The sequence below is a fragment of the Lasioglossum baleicum genome, unplaced genomic scaffold (assembly GCF_051020765.1).
Source record: "Lasioglossum baleicum unplaced genomic scaffold, iyLasBale1 scaffold0021, whole genome shotgun sequence".
Taxonomy (NCBI): Eukaryota; Metazoa; Arthropoda; class Insecta; order Hymenoptera; family Halictidae; genus Lasioglossum; species Lasioglossum baleicum.
In genome coordinates this window covers 4,009,020-4,026,666 of record NW_027469081.1, presented here as the reverse complement: position 1 = coordinate 4,026,666, position 17,647 = coordinate 4,009,020, and the positions used below count along the sequence as shown (strand labels likewise).

At 41.0% G+C, this 17,647-nt stretch overlaps 1 protein-coding gene across 1 annotated transcript in view; it reads left to right on the top strand.

Moving 5' to 3' along the window:
- The first annotated feature begins 3,115 nt into the window (after positions 1-3,115).
- Sifr (SIFamide receptor) overlaps positions 3,116-17,647 on the top strand; it is a 75,963-nt gene continuing 61,431 nt past the window's right edge. Inside the window, exon 1 of the mRNA XM_076445301.1 lies at positions 3,116-4,512. Within this exon, the coding sequence (XP_076301416.1) occupies positions 3,945-4,512 (568 nt within the window). The 5' untranslated portion in view covers positions 3,116-3,944. The remainder of the gene's footprint in view (positions 4,513-17,647) is intronic.

Genomic DNA, 17,647 nt, shown 5'->3' with positions numbered 1-17,647 from the left:
TAACATTTATACGTCTTAGATTTAATTGCTTTTTCCATTAACGCGCACATTTTGTTTATCTTACACTCTCCGAACGTTTTCACAGCACCGGGTGTGATTAAACCTTTTATGTATCGATGTTTCCCCGTATAATTACATATTCATTTTCATGAATCCGTGGGCAATCTATTAATTACTCCGCGGGGAGCGCAGACTGTGCGGGGTGAGCGAGGGTTGGAAAGAGTTTCGCAATTTCAGCAGCTCCGTGAAAGCCAGCGTGAAAAAGTGAAAAATAAAAATATTTCCGCCGGATATTTCTCTAATTCGTACCAACTGGATACTGTTTCAAATGCTCCAGCTGCCTCCACTTCAAACATTTCCAGCGTCGGAATTGCGAAGTGTCAGGCTAGCCCTCTATTGCCTTCCCTCGCGAGCCTTATACGTACAGCATGACTGGAAATTATTCACGACTCTTTCAGACTAATATTCAAGCATCTCCGTATTTTAATAACGTAAAAAACCTTTTGTCTTTAATCTCAATGTGACCGTCAAAGAAGAAATGAACTTCGATTATGTCATCGAAAAGATCTTTTTCGATCGAGCGTGTTTGAAATCCGTCTATTCCCGTGTACAATAGAAAATTGCGAATCGAAACGAATGTTCCTGTGCCACGAGACTCGACTAAATATTTGACCACTCGTTTCACATATTACAAAATCTATTAACGGCGATATAGCTTCAGGTAATCACGATCCCCGTTGAGTCGAATAAATATTTAATCAGGTGTGAGTGAAGTTGCCAATGTACATTTTCCGCGTGCAAATGTATGCGTCGCACAAAGCCGTGTTCCCAGACAGAATTTCATTGTCATAAAAGAGGGACGAGACTCGAAACGATTGATACCGAGTTTCTACACGTGAAATTGTCAACGCTCCTTGGAGGACTATTTTCGCGAAGATACAGCACCCGGAGCAATTTCGTCGCGGAATTCCCGATAATATCGAAATAGGCCCATTATCGTGTAATCCAGGGGTTTCTCGAAACTGTACACAGCGAGCATAACTTACACGTAATCCTGGGATTTCTTGCACCGTCCCGGGGTAGAAATCAACTGTATTGGTCGAGCAATTGTACAACTGGGAGCTTGAGAATTCAGAGCCTCGAAAGGGGTAGTTCTTTCGAAGTTCCACGCGTTCTACTTTCTTTACAGAACTTTTAAAATTATTGTTGTTACGTGTGTCTGGTATGCTTTATTTAAGATCAACGCCGGCATCTCTTCTTCTGATTTACCGTTCGAGTAGGAATTACAATATTATTTAAATTTTGTCCGAAGATTTATCAATTTGATGGATAAGTGAGTATTGTTAAAATAACGAAATCATCAAACTATACGATACACTTCAATCTGGAGGAAATTACGTTCACAGAATACTAGAGTGGTCCGAGTTAGTAAACGTGTTGTTCTCTCTCTCTCTCTCTCTCTCTCTCTCTCTCTCTCTCTCTCTCTCTCTGCCTGTGTATAAATAATCAATCCAATTGAGAGCAGTTGGTTAGATTCGTGTTCGTTCATTCGGATTAAAATGTTAGATTATTCCACAAAAACTAGGCAACCAGTTCATGTCCCTTTTATTCATTATTCGTAACGATGTGTCTGCATAATGAATTTGCCGGTGGCTGGTCAATCCTGACCCGATATCAGCGAGCAAGTAGTAATAGACGTGACCCCGTCTCTTTATAGCTCTACGCGAGTCTCGTACATAGAGAAAAATTCTTTATATGTTACGATCACTTCTAATCAAATATTCGCGTTCTAACAATAGTGTGAATTGAAAATAATGCCCGCCGTGCAATCACTCCTAAACAAATATTCGCGTTCTAACAATAATGTAAATTCATCCATTTATTTGATAATGTTGCTAATCAATAGACTGCGGATCATTATGCATTTACGAAGTAATTGGTTGGATGAAATATAAAACAGTAAAAGATTTAAAATATTCAAAAATCTTGTGATGTTGCTTTTAATGTGACATACAGTGGCTCACGAAAGTATTCGAACGCCCTTTCAAAACAGAATAACTTTTCTATAATTGTAACAAACGACCTGATTTCTTATAATCAATCAGAAGCACTGGTTTATGAAATAATATGCAAAAAAGATTTTCCAAAAAATTATAATTTACAAAGTTACATGCAAAAATAAAAAAGGCATTTTTCTTAACTTTTTTAGTAGGGCCCTTAATGAAAATTTAAAATATTTGTTTTGTAGATCTATGTTAGTTATACACATGCTGAAAATTTCGTCAAAATCGATTAACATGCACACGAGCTACAAGCGATTAAAAATGTCGAAAACCGTAGTTTTACACGATTTTTGATCAGTTTCTGCTTAAAATCCACAAAATCGTACAACTTTCGATGCGTGTCGTTTTTTTCTGCGTCAACCGATTTAGATGAAATTTTCAGCATGTGTATAACTAACATAGATCTACAAAACATATATTTTAAATTTTCATTAAGGGCCCTAATAAAAAAGTTAAAAAAAATGCCTTTTTTATTTTTGCGTGTAAGTTTGTAAATCATAATTTTTTGGAAAATCTTTTTTCTAATTGATTATAAAAAATCAGGTCGTTTGTTACAATTATAATATAAAAAAGTTATTCTGTTTTAAAGGGCGTTCGAATACTTTCGTGAGCCACCGTATGTAGTTGTTAAGGGATGAAATCAATTTTTATGTTATTCCTGCTTCCCACGAACAAATGCAAAACATTTTTTGTTTGCATAAAGATCCGCAGCCTAGTAATCAATAGCAGCACAAAATACGTGTCAAAATAATTATCCAGTTTAGCAACATTGTCTCTGCAAACGCTCGATCTCCAAGGTGATCGGTGTTCATCCTGAAATTGTCAGGCGCACGTGGACTCTTGCTGGCGAGTGTATATCGAGGATTTCGGGTACTGTTATCCTGGACAACATTTTCGCCCAGCAACGTCCCGATATCTCGGGGGTTTCCCCGTTTTCCCTGGCTGGCAAGTCTGCGCCCCCCCGATTCGCCGTGTACATCGCATGCGGGTGCATGTGCCGGTGGATGGTTGCGCGTGCGCGCGTTTGTCGACTCGGCAGACAGCCCGCCGCTACGGGTGCATCTCGCGGCAGTTCGCAGTCGTCTTCTAAAGCAAGCTCATTAGTCGCTCAGCATTCGGCCGGGACACATTTTCGTGGGTCCCACTCGTTGCTCACTGAAACCCAGTTTCGCACCATCCACCACAACGACACCTACCTCTTCTTCACAAATATCACCACCACCTCTTTTTCTATCCCTTCTCTAATCGCACCTTTCGCTTCGGACATAAAACACACTTTTCTAACTAAACCACAAAATTAAGCCGAGCAGAAAAAAAAGAGATAAGAACTTGAGAAAGCAAAAAACGTGAAAGAGAAAGAAAACAAAGAGAAACGGGGTTCACGGTGTTCAGCCAAGGTGGAGAAGAAGGAGAAGGTGGAGGAGGTGGCAGGTGTCCCGCGAGACAGGGGATGCAACTGAACTCGATGGGCTCCTGTGCACGTGCCAGCTGACTCTCTCGAAAGGAGCGTCGAACTTGCAACGACCGTGCGACTCCCACCCTTTTTCCTTCTCGCACGGAAATCCCTGTGTGATTCATCGTCGTCGTCTAGATTCTAGTTTGCATCGGGAATAGAGAAGAAGTTTCCTTGTCCATGAGAACGACTTCCGTCCGGTTCGCGTGAAGATCCGATGATCTGGTGTCGGGGGTGAGAAGGGTACAGTTCCGAAACGTTGAAGAGAGAAGTATTATTGGTCCTGGAACGGAGAACCGGATCGAGAGGTAGTTAGACCGCGGAGTCGGGCAGGGGTCGTCGACCACGGCGACGACGCTGACGGCGAAGACGGCTGAAAAAGAGGACGGAGACGTCGAAGCGAGCAACGACGAGCAGCGGCTCGGTCCATGGTCGAAACCACTTCGATCCAGCGGTTCACGATCAAGTTCCCCATGCTGCAGCCACCGTCTCCCCTACTGGACATGGCATCGTTGCGTCTGCCGGACTCCGAAGAGTTCGACGTCGACCCACGTCGTAGGAGCAATAATGGCAACGTGCCGCCCACGACCGTCGCAGCCATTCCTCCGACCACTGGCACGCTCTTTCAGATGCGAAACGACTTCGGCAACCTTCTGAACAACCTGATCACCGAGGCGATCACCGTCAACCCTAGGACCACCATGGAGGAACACGGCGGATTGTTGAACGCGAGCAAAACCGTCAACCTATCCACCGCCGAACAGATTCCCGATCGATTGTACAGGCACAGCATGGCCATGTCCGCCGTCTACTGTGTCGCCTATGTCCTCGTCTTCGTTGTCGGCCTGATCGGCAATAGTTTCGTCATCGCCGTGGTATACCGGTCCCCGAGGATGAGGACCGTCACGAACTTCTTCATCGTCAACCTCGCGGTCGCCGATGTACTCGTCATCGTGTTCTGCTTGCCTGCTACCCTGATGAGCAACATCTTTGTTCGTGAGTACCGAGAAATCTTCTTCTGGGTCGAATCGGCTGGTTCTTCTTCTCTGTTTCAAATTGATAGAGCGTGTGGCGATGGAGAAAATCGCACTGATGAGATTAGCTTTTGTTTTTGTTTCTTCGTACCTATGGTCATTCGATGGGAAAATAGTCGAAAGAGAAAGTGAAATCAATGCCTCTTACAGTTCTCTGTGAGGAATCATTGAATACTAGTTAATATTGTGGACGACACTTATGTGAAACGTATTAAAACACGGATAACGAGATTAGTAGTAATTGCTTGGACCTCGAACGGTTCGAGAAGGTGAAACCAGCGCCTTCAGCAGTTTCTCATGAGAAAATTATGGAATATTAATCATCGGAGGGTTTTCGAGGGTCGAGATATTTGTCGTGAGATGAAAATAAATGGGGTTTCGGTAGCAGGGGAAAGTATAGGGTGGTTCTCTGGCAGAAGTGTCCGGGGTCCGAAAAACTGTGCAGACGATGGAATCGATCGGGCGTATTGATCATGCGTGGGTGGCCGGGCAAAGGAGGACTTGGAAAACACGAAAATTGGATCGTGGACGATTAAACGGGCGGCAGAGCGCGAGCGATCCGTTCGCCGGCGTCGATTTTGCCGTTGCAGGGCCTCCGGTTCCAGTCCTCGGTCGACCTCGAAAGGGAGGTCGGAGGCAAAAGGGTGGAGGGGCCTCCCTTGGTACTACGGAATCGATCCTTTCGCGACTCTCTCTCCGGCGCGGCGCGCTGTTCACGCTCGATGCACCAAGCGTATCGCGATCCCGTTTTCAGGGGCCGACAGCTTCATCTCGACTAACTGCAGATAAATTATTCGATAATGGAATCGCGTGATACGTACTCGACGAAGTGCAAAGAGGCGTCCGCCGGATTCTTTTCCATTTCTGAATTCGATTGGCCGACGCGTTCGCGGTGATCTTTTCGCAAAGAATGAGAATTCTTTCAACCCCTTGCCGTATTTTAACGAGCCACATTTAAACGAATGAAATGAAATAAAATTTGAATAGTTTATAATCATTCAAGCATTAAAATAAACGTAGCCATACAAAGAATATATAAATTTTCGTTTCTCTTCTACGACATTTTTGGGGATAAGGACGTTTTAATCACTGTAACTGTAAAGAAAACGGTACAGCAAGGGGTTAATGCCATCCACTTTAGAGGGAGTTTTGATTATAGTTGGTCGGGAGCAGATGGAAATAAATTGATCGAGGTCTGCGAAGGCTTCGACACCGTCCGAGCTGCCAATATGAGTCAATCAATAGCAGGAAAGAGACTATAATAAGTCCGGAGATGTAAATGACCAATTCAATGACGATTAATTAAATGGGTCAGCTAATTCCGATAATACCAAAGGATAACGAGGTGTATGGTGCACAAATATGAATTCGTCGGCGGGACGATGTGCAATTAAGCAGAGATCGTTACGTGTGCAGCGTGTATTCGATGTAACATCCATCTAATTACGATCAGAGACATAGAGCCATGGAGTACAACCAGTAATTTAGTTCTCCAGGAACGTTTTAATCGAAGATGTGTACTGTATATATAAAAAACAACTAAGATTGAACGATATCATTGCAAGAATTAGTATTAACGCTTGAAAATTGTTTGTATATATAGCTATTGGTATCATAAAATTCAACTTTATATCTCTACTTTAGATTTCCACACGAATTTTTCGCGTCTTCTTGTTGTACGCTATTGAAATCTCCCGGAAACATGTTCCGCTATGATACTTCGTTTATTTCTCAAACTAATTTCCGATAGGCTACTTCATAGCTATCGGAGTTTAATAAAACTGCGTTTTCAATCAATGCATTCTTCGCACTTGATCGAAAAAATTGGGAACTATCTCTTTCCGATATTGAAACGGAAGCAAACGAGCGAAGGGCACCTCGGAACCGTTTTATGGGATCGTATCGATACTGATTTCCATTTTTCCCGTGGAGCGAACGGTGAAAATTGCGGGTCAGTGGAACCTAAATAAAACTCTGATACGGATCGCATACTTCGTGTTTCTCCTCTTCCAGACGACTGCTCCCATTTGTTTCAGTTGTTTCGACGAATGTGAAACGCTAGACGTTCGTAGGAATGATCGAAGGGGAGCCATTACCTTCGCAACAGTCCCCATTTCTCAAGTGTCTATGTATACTTCCACAAATTTAAAGTGACAATTTTCAAGTGAAATTTGTGTCAAACTAGTGAAATGTTCCGCATAAATTGCAGGGAGAAAAAGCAGGAATTTTTTTCCGATTTTTTTCTGACCAAATGTGGGAGTAAAAAAACGTTACTTCTTTGTAATTAATACTCTCGAACTGTCGGGAAATTAATGTTTCCTCTTCAGGTGAAGCTCACGAGCTGAAATTTTACAGGCTCCGAATGTCATTATTTATGTAGAGTGAAATATCTCTCTTGAATTCGAAATCATCGGAAAATGTGTAGGTCAAGGACAATGGTGTTGAACAGATATCTCTCATCCCAAGGTCATGTCTTCGGAGATGTCAAGGTCACCGGTATATTTCTAAATACTTCTCTATCTTCGCCATCACATATTACAACGCACGCAAAGCCGCATCCCGAAATTAAATATAAATTAACTTTGAAGAAGAAAAAACATTATGCTACATATACCAGAGAGACAGTAATTTTACAAGCGTTACTACAATATTTCAAATGCCGACCAACACTGTTCTTGATTAAATAAACTTTTTCAATTTATACTTTAATTACGATAACATGCACGAATAGAAAATGTTTGTTCTCTCATCGATCGCGATGATTAAACCGCGGAGTGCCCGTGCGTTATGCAGTTAACAATTGTTCGAGGTTAATTAAAATGAAAAAACTTTTGTTTCTAACACGCTGGAAATATTTTTAATCGTGACCTACTCTTTAACATTATATTACAGAAATGAAATATTAATGTTTCGGAAATCGGGTCAAAGTCGACGTTCAATTAAAGGAAGAAATACAATTAAAAAAGAGATTTCACTTTTGGGTCAGATTGACATCTGGGTCATTTTCATATTCTGCCTAGGTGGCCATGAATGTCGCTCTATATGCATGAGATTCGCGCTCCAGGAATATCGTTCTGTCTAATGAACGATCATTCGATCGATCAGCCGTTTAATAAACGATTTATTCAACTTGCTGGGAATGGAAAACAAAAAGGTTGCTGCGACGGCTGCGTAGCAAAAAAAAACACACGGAAATTCGACCGTGAGACTCCAGACTCCTTCGAGCTGCCAATTGTCAACGGAGTCGCATGACTAACGACGTCATTAACACGCACTCGCACTCGTTTATGTTTTTCGTAAAGAACTCAAGTGGCCCAGACCCGTCTAGAGCCCACGAGCTCATTCCGCATGCAAAATATCGTCGGCGCCGCGCCGCCGACTCTGCTGCATTTCCATCTTGGAAACACGTTGGAATTTCTTTGGGCCTTAGCTGATTCCACGATACATTCATTACTAAATCTGGATTATTAAAAACTTCCATTTAATTGATCCCCGCGACATTCGGGATTACATTAAATAGGTGAAAGATGTGAATTAAAATTTCGAATTCAAGAGTGAACATCAATTTTCCGACAGTTCGAGTATATCAATTATGCAGAAGTAACGAAAAAATCAGGATAATTAAAAGTTACATTTAAATGTTTATTATTGGACTACGGATCTTTATGCAAAATAAAAAATGTTTGCGTTCTTTCCAAGATACAGGTGCCAAATAAACAATTTTTTCATCTTTCAAGTATCTTATTCAACTGAAACTAATACACTGATGTTCTTAAACCTTTTTAATATGGCCACTGCTTCAAATCGTGCGTAGCCATTTTTATCATAAACGCATAAAATCCGCAGTCTATTTATTACATTTAAACTCTATTCCCGAGTACATTCGAGATTATATGAAAACTACCTTATTAAATAGGTGAAAGATGTGAATTAAAATTTCGAATTCAAGAGTGAACATCAATTTTCCGACAGTTCGAGTATATCAATTATGAAGAAGTGACGAAGAAATCAGGATAATTAAAAGTTACATTTAAATGTTTATTATTGGACTACGGATCTTTATGCAAAATAAAAAATGTTTGCGTTCTTTCCAAGATACAGGTGCCAAATAAACAATTTTTTCATCTTTCAAGTATCTTATTCAACTGAAACTAATACACTGATGTTCTTAAACCTTTTTAATATGGCCACTGCTTCAAATCGTGCGTAGCCATTTTTATCATAAACGCATAAAATCCGCAGTCTATTTATTACATTTAAACTCTATTCCCGCGTACATTCGAGATTATATGAAAACTACCTTATTAAATAGGTGAAAGATGTGAATTAAAATTTCGAATTCAAGAGTGAACATTAATTTTCCGACAGTTCGAGTATATCAATTATGAAGAAGTGACGAAAAAATCGGGATAATTAAAAGTTACATTTAAATGTTTATTATTGGACTACGGATCTTTATGCAAAATAAAAAATGTTTGCCTTGTTTGCAAGATACAGGTGCCAAATAAACAATTCAGCTGAAACTAATACACTGATGTCCTTAAATCTTTTTAATATGGCCACTGCTTTAAATTGTGCGTAGCCATTTTTATCACAAATGCATAAAATCCGCAGTCTATTTATTACATTTAAACTCTATTCCCGAGTACATTCAAAATGATATTTCAAGAAATTAATTTAAAATTTATTTGTCTGTAAAATGCGACATTATTTGTCAATTGAAAAGGTTTAAGACAAAAATGGTTGGGGCACTTGGTTGTGCTAGGATCCTCGCAACTATTCCTGTCGAGGGTAAGAGGGTTAAGCATAGTTGAAAACTGTCACGTATATTTCTCTGCAGATAGGGGTGTAGCGTTAGTTTCCTTGAGAAGCTAATCCAAGCATAATTAAACCCCGAAGAAGCACGTCGATTAATTGCTTTGAAGCTGGTTGCAAGCGACAGGGCCCACTAGGTTTTACGCCCTCCAATCTACCCTGGTCTTTGTTCACCTAATTACCGAGACAGGATTCTACATCGCTGCCTCATTGTCGAACACTATACCACAACATTACACCATCGTTTCGCCGAACGATGGATTATCGTCGCCATCGGTCGACGACGTAGCGTGTTCTTTTCTTCGTGTGTACGTTTCGCGAAGACAAATCTCAAAGTTCCCAACGAAATTGAAGTGGTCTTTAGGTGCCATCGTGTTTCTGCTACCTTGTAAAGCAGAGAAGAAATCGTCCTGGGCGCTGAGTGATTACTAGGAGGCGGAAAGAGGTTCCTCCCTCTCCTAGATTGACTTCTCCCGAGGGAACCCCGAGCGATGTTTAATTAATTCTTCTTAGCTGTCATTGCACTCTTTTTTTTTAATTAAAACAGCCCGAAATGTGCTCAATCCCGGTCAATACGGGAACGAATTAAAAATGCTGCGAGGTGGACAAACCTTTGTGTAAAAATATCACACTTGTACTACTAATACTCTCAAGGAAATATGAAAATCAATTTTTTAACCGTTTAGAATACACTCGTATTTTATGACAGTTTGTTCTATGATCTTTCGCGATTTTTCAGGGAACTGATCCTGAAAAATTCGGTCATAATACTTTCCACGAATTTATTTGGAATGAAATTTGCGCCGCATGAGAAATGTTGAAAAGAGCGAAATTATTAATTCTGTAAATGATACAGAAAGAGAAAAAGGATAACACTCTTCAAAATAAATTATTGTCTGACATGATAATGGACACAATAACGAAAATGTAAAAACGATCTAAAAATTTGCAGATATTATGCGCTATAAAAGAAATAACATTTTCCACATCCAACGATAAAATTGTTAATGTAAAAGTGGGATATGGGAGGAGTTTTTGCATGAAAATTTTTGCAAAATCGAGCGAAATTGCCGGAAGGGACGCGCAAAGATGAAACCGCGAAATTTGATCGCGCGCGGAGAGAACGCCAGGTATTTTCCTCGATCCGTTCTACCAAATACATTTCATCGTGTAATTATGCACCGATCACTAGTCAAAGGGAGAAGATGGTCGGCGTGTCTGCAACGTAATCGCGCGCGGTTACTCTCATTTCGCTGTTCGCCCATAACATCGTGTGCGCTGAGCTTGGGAACGCGGTGCTAACGTAATTACGCGAGTTTCGGGGAGTTTGCATGATTTTCTGAAATCGGCTGGTAGCCGTCGAGCTTTAAAATTGCTCTTGAGCTACGGTCCCGGTGACCGGTCACTCACCGGTTTCAAGAGCAGTTGCTGCAAGTCCTAACACTTTGTTCGGGAACGTTCAGGAAATGTTTTGGAAAGCGTTCGCCTCTCTGAAAATCACAGTGCACGGACGGGGAAAGCTTTTATGAAGCGGCCCCGAAAGCTTTCCCGGAGAGTCGAGTGCGAAGCTAGTCTGACGACTGTCTCCGATTCCTCTTGTTTTGTTCAAACGGAATTTCCGGCGAAACTCGCGTTCGAAAATAATGATTTCCTATAAGTTATTTTTTCTTGTGAATTTAGTTTTTCTTTTGGCTCGATTTTATGTAATACACTCTGTAGAAGGTAGTTAGAGAAAGAAGGGGCTATAGATTCTTCTCATTTCATATTTAATCTGAAACTCAAGATAAAAAGTTTAATGAAGTTTCAAGAAGTTTATATTTAATTTGGAACTTAACTGGATCGTTGGCGAAGTAAAAAAGTTTCTGTTTTATTCCAGTTAAGAAGAAACTGTCTGTAGCGCCTGCGTTGCCTAACAAAGACTTCGCTCTGACAATTCTTAGATGGATGAAAGAAATGCAAATGTTTCTGAAATAATAGGACGTTCGTGAAAATGTTCTTCAAAAATTCTGTTGGAAGAAGAACTGAATGAAATTCCTTGAAATGTTTCCACTTCGAATAGAACTTCCTCGTGACGTTTTGATTTTCAGTGAATTTTCGTGATAAGCGCATTAAATTTGCTACGCAACATTTATGGCTTGGAAGTTGCCCGAAGCAACGTGGAACAGTCGGAGTAGGAACAAATATTGAATTAGAAACGTGTTTTCGAGCACCGAACACAGAATACACGGTTCCTTGCGTTTACGCGGTAAGACGACATTAAACGTCTAGACGGGCTTGTTTACGTCCGCATTACGCTTCTTCCTTATTAAAGTGATCGCTCTCTCTATCAACTCATCGCGTCTCCGTACCCAAGAAACGGCAGATGTTAACCAGACCTTTCCGAGCGATGGAAACCATCGTAACGGAAATTCTCCGGTTCTCCCGATACCTCTTTGACAGCGATTTTCGATCAGCGACAGTGCGTTCGACGTCGAGCAAACAAAATTCTCGCTGCGTGCAACATCCGTAGGAAGTATGCCGTAGTTGCCAATCTCCTTTCGCTATTCGATCAAATTTTTACTCTTCGAGAAAATCTTCTACGGCTTATTACAATTTCAATAGAACAATGAATTAAAAAATTACAGTAAGTTACATAACGTAAGTAACAAGAAAACTGTTAAATACATGAAATTCTAAGGCATCGATTCACTCTGTTATACGTAGCGTGACTTTGAAACGATGCAAGCACACTGGTTGATAGATCGGGCTCGAAGCCAGCGCCGCAACTGACAATGAGTACACTGGTGCCTAGTTGCATGGAAAAAATTCTTTCAATACACGCACCGCTTTGAAACGAGAATGTACAGCTTTGAATATCAATAGTTGTCGTGTGAACTTGAAGAAGAATGGAGGAGGCGCCACGTGTTTTCTTCGTTTTTCTTCTGGTTCGAAGTCGAACACGTAGGAATGTAATCCCAACAAAATCATCCTGTAAACAGGAGCCAAGTTCCTATGGCCGTAAAAAGTTGTGAGATCAAACGAAATACGGCCACGTTCGTTAGCTTATAAATACCTCTTGCAATACTGAAAAAAGCGTTTGTAAAAATTAGTTTAAAAGAACGCTATTTAATTTTTAAAGAGTTACAAAAGTACCCAAAAGGTTTTGACGATCTGTGACAAAAGCGATTTCTGAGGTCCTATATCTCGGAGCCTACTAATGTTGGAAGATAAATGTTTTGTCAATATTGAGACATGATAGCATTGAACAAGTGTACGAAATTACCATCTCTCCATCTGCCTCCAGTGACGAGTTATAAGCCTCTAAAAAACGGCTAAGTTGTTTCGTGTAAAAGGAGGTAGTGCGAGAACTTGGCTGTTGCACTACCGTGCACCTGGATCGAGAATTGCTGGAATTTGTAAACGTGTACTACTTAATTCTCAATAAATTGAGAAATTAATTATCCGTTGTTTTACACGCGAGTGTAAGCTACGAGAATTAGGGATGGAGGAGGGTTGACAGGAGAAGGAAGGAAGGAGTGAAATCGTGCGATTTAGGCGAGCAGCACGCGTTTGGCAAGTGTCCCCGTGCGATCAGCGATCGACAGAGCGATAGCCGCAGAGACGTTTCGCCGTGTCGCGTCGCGTCGCGTCGCGCGGACGGAAAAAAGAGGAAGAAAAATAGGCTGCAGCGTAGGAACAGCAGACCGACTTTCCCAATAGGGCGAGAACGGTCCCGATGGACGGACTATTCATCCTTGAACGCTGCGACCCGGGGGTCCGCGTTTCCCAGGGTTCACTTGGGGGAGGGTGGTTCGGTGCATGCGGCGCGGCGCGGCGGCCGCCCCATGACCGCGCCGTGCCGTGCGGCTCGTCCCTCGTTTGCTTTGAAATGGAAATTGGCAGCGATCTCGGGATTCTAGACTAACGACACGGCAAATCGAATTACTCGCGCTCAAAGTCGATCATTGGACCGCGGCGCCGCGCAACGAGGCTGATTTTCATCGTTCGCGTCCGTTTAGCCGTGCGCAACCATTTTCAGCGGCGCGTTAATAGCCACGCGAGGTGCTTTTCAATTATTTACCCGCACGAACAGCTGCCACGGGCCAGCCTGCAAGGTGCCTGCAAGGTGCCTACACCAACAGACTTTGGAAACGTGATTTTTCGAAAAATTGTTTCTCGCCTGTCTACACCTCGGCTTCGATTTTATCGCTGTTTTCCTCGAAAACGTTCTCCTCGCTTCCTTCAAGCGAGATGTATTTGTGTCCTCCACGAACTAGTTCAGACCTTGCCGGAGTCCTTACGGTGATAATCTTCGCCATTGTTCCGATATTTACGCGCAAATCCTGGCCAACAAGATGTTGGATAACCTGGACGGATTGTGTGAATGATGCTATTCTCTCGTGCTCGCAGGGGCTTTTGATAAATGTGCACATAATTATCAAAGTGGTTTCAGTCGTATATAGACAGCGGATTTTTTATGCATTTCTGAGTAAAATTAGTAGATGTCATTTACAACAGTAAAATCATTAGAGGAATTGAGAACACATTAGGAAAGAAAAAATTAAACCGACTTCGGAAAACGCACTAAAAAAATGCACTAGAAAGTATGAAATATTTTCCATTTAATTGATGTGAATACACACGAACTTAAATACAATACAATCTTTTCGGAGGCGGCGCAAGATTGAACATTTTCCAAATGACAGATGTTGCTGATTATGATTTCATTGGAATTTGGTGAACTTGGAAATCAGTAGGTGGGAAGAGAGGATACATTAATATGTGCAAGCATGTAGAAGAATTGAAGGATTTTCGTAATTTCCAGTGTCGAAAATTTTCAATTTTGCGCCGCTCCGAAAGGATTGTATTGTGTTTAAGTTCGTGTGTATTCACATAAATTAAATGGAAATTATTTCATACTGTTTAGTGCATTTTTCTAGTGCGTTTTTTCGAAGTCGGTTTAATTTTTTTCATACAATTTTTTTATTTCACACTTTTTAGTGGAACGAGCAGAATTTGTAGAACACTGTAGGATAGTTTTTCGGTGTTATTGGTTATTTGCAATAAAAACCGCAAAGAATGAAAAAGTGCAAAATTTGTTTTCAAGGGACCAATCGGGAGACATACTCTACAAAATGTAGAAGGTTTCGTCCTGATTGGTCCATCCATCTCGGAGTAATCGAAAAAAGCGAAAAGAGGTACATACAGATCGAATTGAGTACTCCTCCTTTTTCGAAGTCGGTTAAAAATCAATTTCTAGTTCACCCCAGTTTGTTGCAATTCGAGTAGAAGAATTATTATTTCGCATAAAGATGTTCAGCGTGAAGTTTGTTTGGAGATTGTTTTGTGTAGCGCGATGAAATAATACATAATGAGTCCTGCTTTTAATGCAGTAAGTATCGTCAGGATCGATTTCAATAGACGCTATCCACGTGAGTTTCACTTTACACTGCTGTCTTTATTCTGCACATCTACGACTGTTTACATAACATTCAGGTTCACCATAAATGTCCTCCACTATTAGTGAAATGTCAGTGCACGTGGCTGGGCATTCAAAGGTGAAATTAAACGATTGGCAGACTATTTTTTTGTTGAATAAAAATCAGCTGTTAGCACGCGGGAAGTACATGTAATTAAAATCGTGCACGTTGAAGCACATTTTCGCGCCGGTAAGTTTTTATCGCCGCGGGGTTGATCAAGTCCTTAATTGTGTCAATGTAACGGGAAGGTATTGCGATAGAGTCGCTTTTTCAGCAGAACACGGTGCAATTTGTCGCAGCTTATTCGGGAAGCACGTTTCAGTAATTGTTCAGGAAGAAGAAGAGGAGACCAGCCTTATTAATCAAAGTCACCTCCACGGTCGGTTGTCGCTTATCTTCCGGATTTTCTGGGAACCTTGTTCAAACAGCAATGCCGGAGATCTGGAAGATTATTTGAAAATCCCGAATTGCATTTAAATAAGATCGTAGCCCCGATTGCGGAGACTAAATAACCTAAATAAGTACACAACAGGATTTTACTGAATCCCGCTTAATTGAATAAATAACGAAATACTGGCAAACTGAACAGGTTGATCAAATTGTTCGGATACCAATAGATAAATATTGATAAACAGACTTTGAACATTTTCTAATCCAGTTAAATAAATATAAAATATAAAAAATAGCAATTTACTATATTTGTAAGTTGCATCACTGCAAGTCCATTTAATTGAACATCAAGGAAATATTTCTAGTGATCGAGTTTAAAATTCTTGACGATCCGAATTGATTTTCCAATATCATTTTCGGCAACAATTTCTCATTGGAAATATGAACGGACTCGCGTTTCTTAAAGCGTTAAAGTATCGCTGGAATTTGCGGACCATCCTCGGGACGTTTCCCAGCCGCAACCACTTCCGGATTACAAATCGTTCGAATAAAGTGCAGCAAACAGATCCCTCGGAACTTTGCTTTCATTAATCAAGACTGTTTTTACAGCTTCTTTGCTGACCAACAAATAGTCCTCGGCTTGCTCGGCATTTCGGTCGGATTTAAGGGCTGCTGGTGAATCATGGCAACCGGAAACACGCTCCATGTAAATTACACGCCGTCTACTGGAGCGGCAAATTTACAGCGCTGTCGCTCAAAACGTGTAATCCCGTATCTCCGCTATGACACAATTAATTCGGGTCATTGAAAAGAATCATTTCAAAAGACTTAATTTACAAATTAACAAATTCCTAAATGGATAAAATTCACTTTCGAGAAAAATCTCACTTACATTTTCATGCGAGTTTTACAAAGAGGAGTCAAGCCCCACCCAATCGCCGCATAAATTAATCCGCGGCCCGTAAAATTACGGACACATTGAATATATTTAGGAAGGAAGTTTTGAAAGTCCAAGTCGACCCAAAAGCGTTCGCCGTTCGAGGATTAAACGGTGAATATTTCATTAATTCCTGCCAGTCACTTGCAGAAGCGGCTCGGTGTTTCGAGAGGGACCTAGAGCTTCGTGGAACTTCTTGGAACTGTTTTTCGTACGACATTTTCTATCTAGAACGGATTTCTTTTTAAGCTCGCCCCTTTTATTTCCGGGAGCGACGGGCCGCAAAAAAAAAAAAAAAGAAAGAAATCACGAAAATAGGGGCGGAGATGGGAAAAGAACGCCGGGAAAGGAACGAGAGGTAGTAGAAGACCGCGCCGGACTAATTGTTGCGATCGATGTGCCGATAATTAGGTCGTGGGATCGGCGATGAACTGTCGCTGCGAACGGAACGCGAGAAGTGGACCGGAACTACGGCGATTATGCGAAAAAGGCAGCCGCCGATGCGGGATGACACGCGGGATTATTTTGTGGTTGCAAGAAAAGCGTAAAAAAGATATTAACAATTTCGAACATACTAATACAGAATTCTTTTACTCACAGGATAGTTATTAATGACAGTAAATAAATTTTCATCAAGTCGTTTCCGAGTTGTTAAATCGATAGTGGAAGTTTATAGGAGTTGACGGTTTTTTATTAACGACTTCGAACAAATCTGGTTTGCTTTAGCAAAGCAGTGTAAAATTTGATTAAATCCCGTGTTTTACTATTTTCTGAAGGTTTTTTCACGCTACGAACGTATGAAGTTCTCCGCAGTCTAGTAATTAACGCCGCGACACATTTGCATCTACAGTCCTTTTTTTTTTTGCCTGTTGAAGGGACAATTAACGACGTATAGAACAGAATAATTACGTGAAACACTGTGCGAAAGTGTCTGATACCTTCTTAGAATTCGTGTTCGAATGGTCCTAAATGGTGGAGAACAATGTGTCTTTGTCACGTGACTGCAATTGTTCCAAAACGATACGAGCAAGAGAATTCATAGGCGCACTGTTTGAAGGCGAAAATTTCTGTTAACACTTTACCTACCGGAGGCCTGTTAACAGAATTATCAATAATTGTGCTGTACCAAAAGGAAGCAAAGAAATTTTCTTTTACATTACGATCTTAAATGAAACTATTAGATGACGTTATTGAGGGTGACTTGTTAGTTCACAATGAAAATTGCTGTTGCCGGTCGGTAATGTGTTGGCACACCCTTTATTCTCTAAGATATGTACTATGTTGAGTTAACCCCGCAATCTGAAACTATTAGATGACGTTATTGAGGGTGACTTGTTAGTTCACAATGAAAATTGCTGTTGCCGGTCGGTAATGTGTTAGCACACCCTTTATTCTCTAAGATATGTACTGTGTTGAGTTAATCCCGCACCCCTGCAATCCTGAAAACGAGAGTCCATCCCTTTAAATCTGAATGGATGATGGAATAAGAAGGTTGT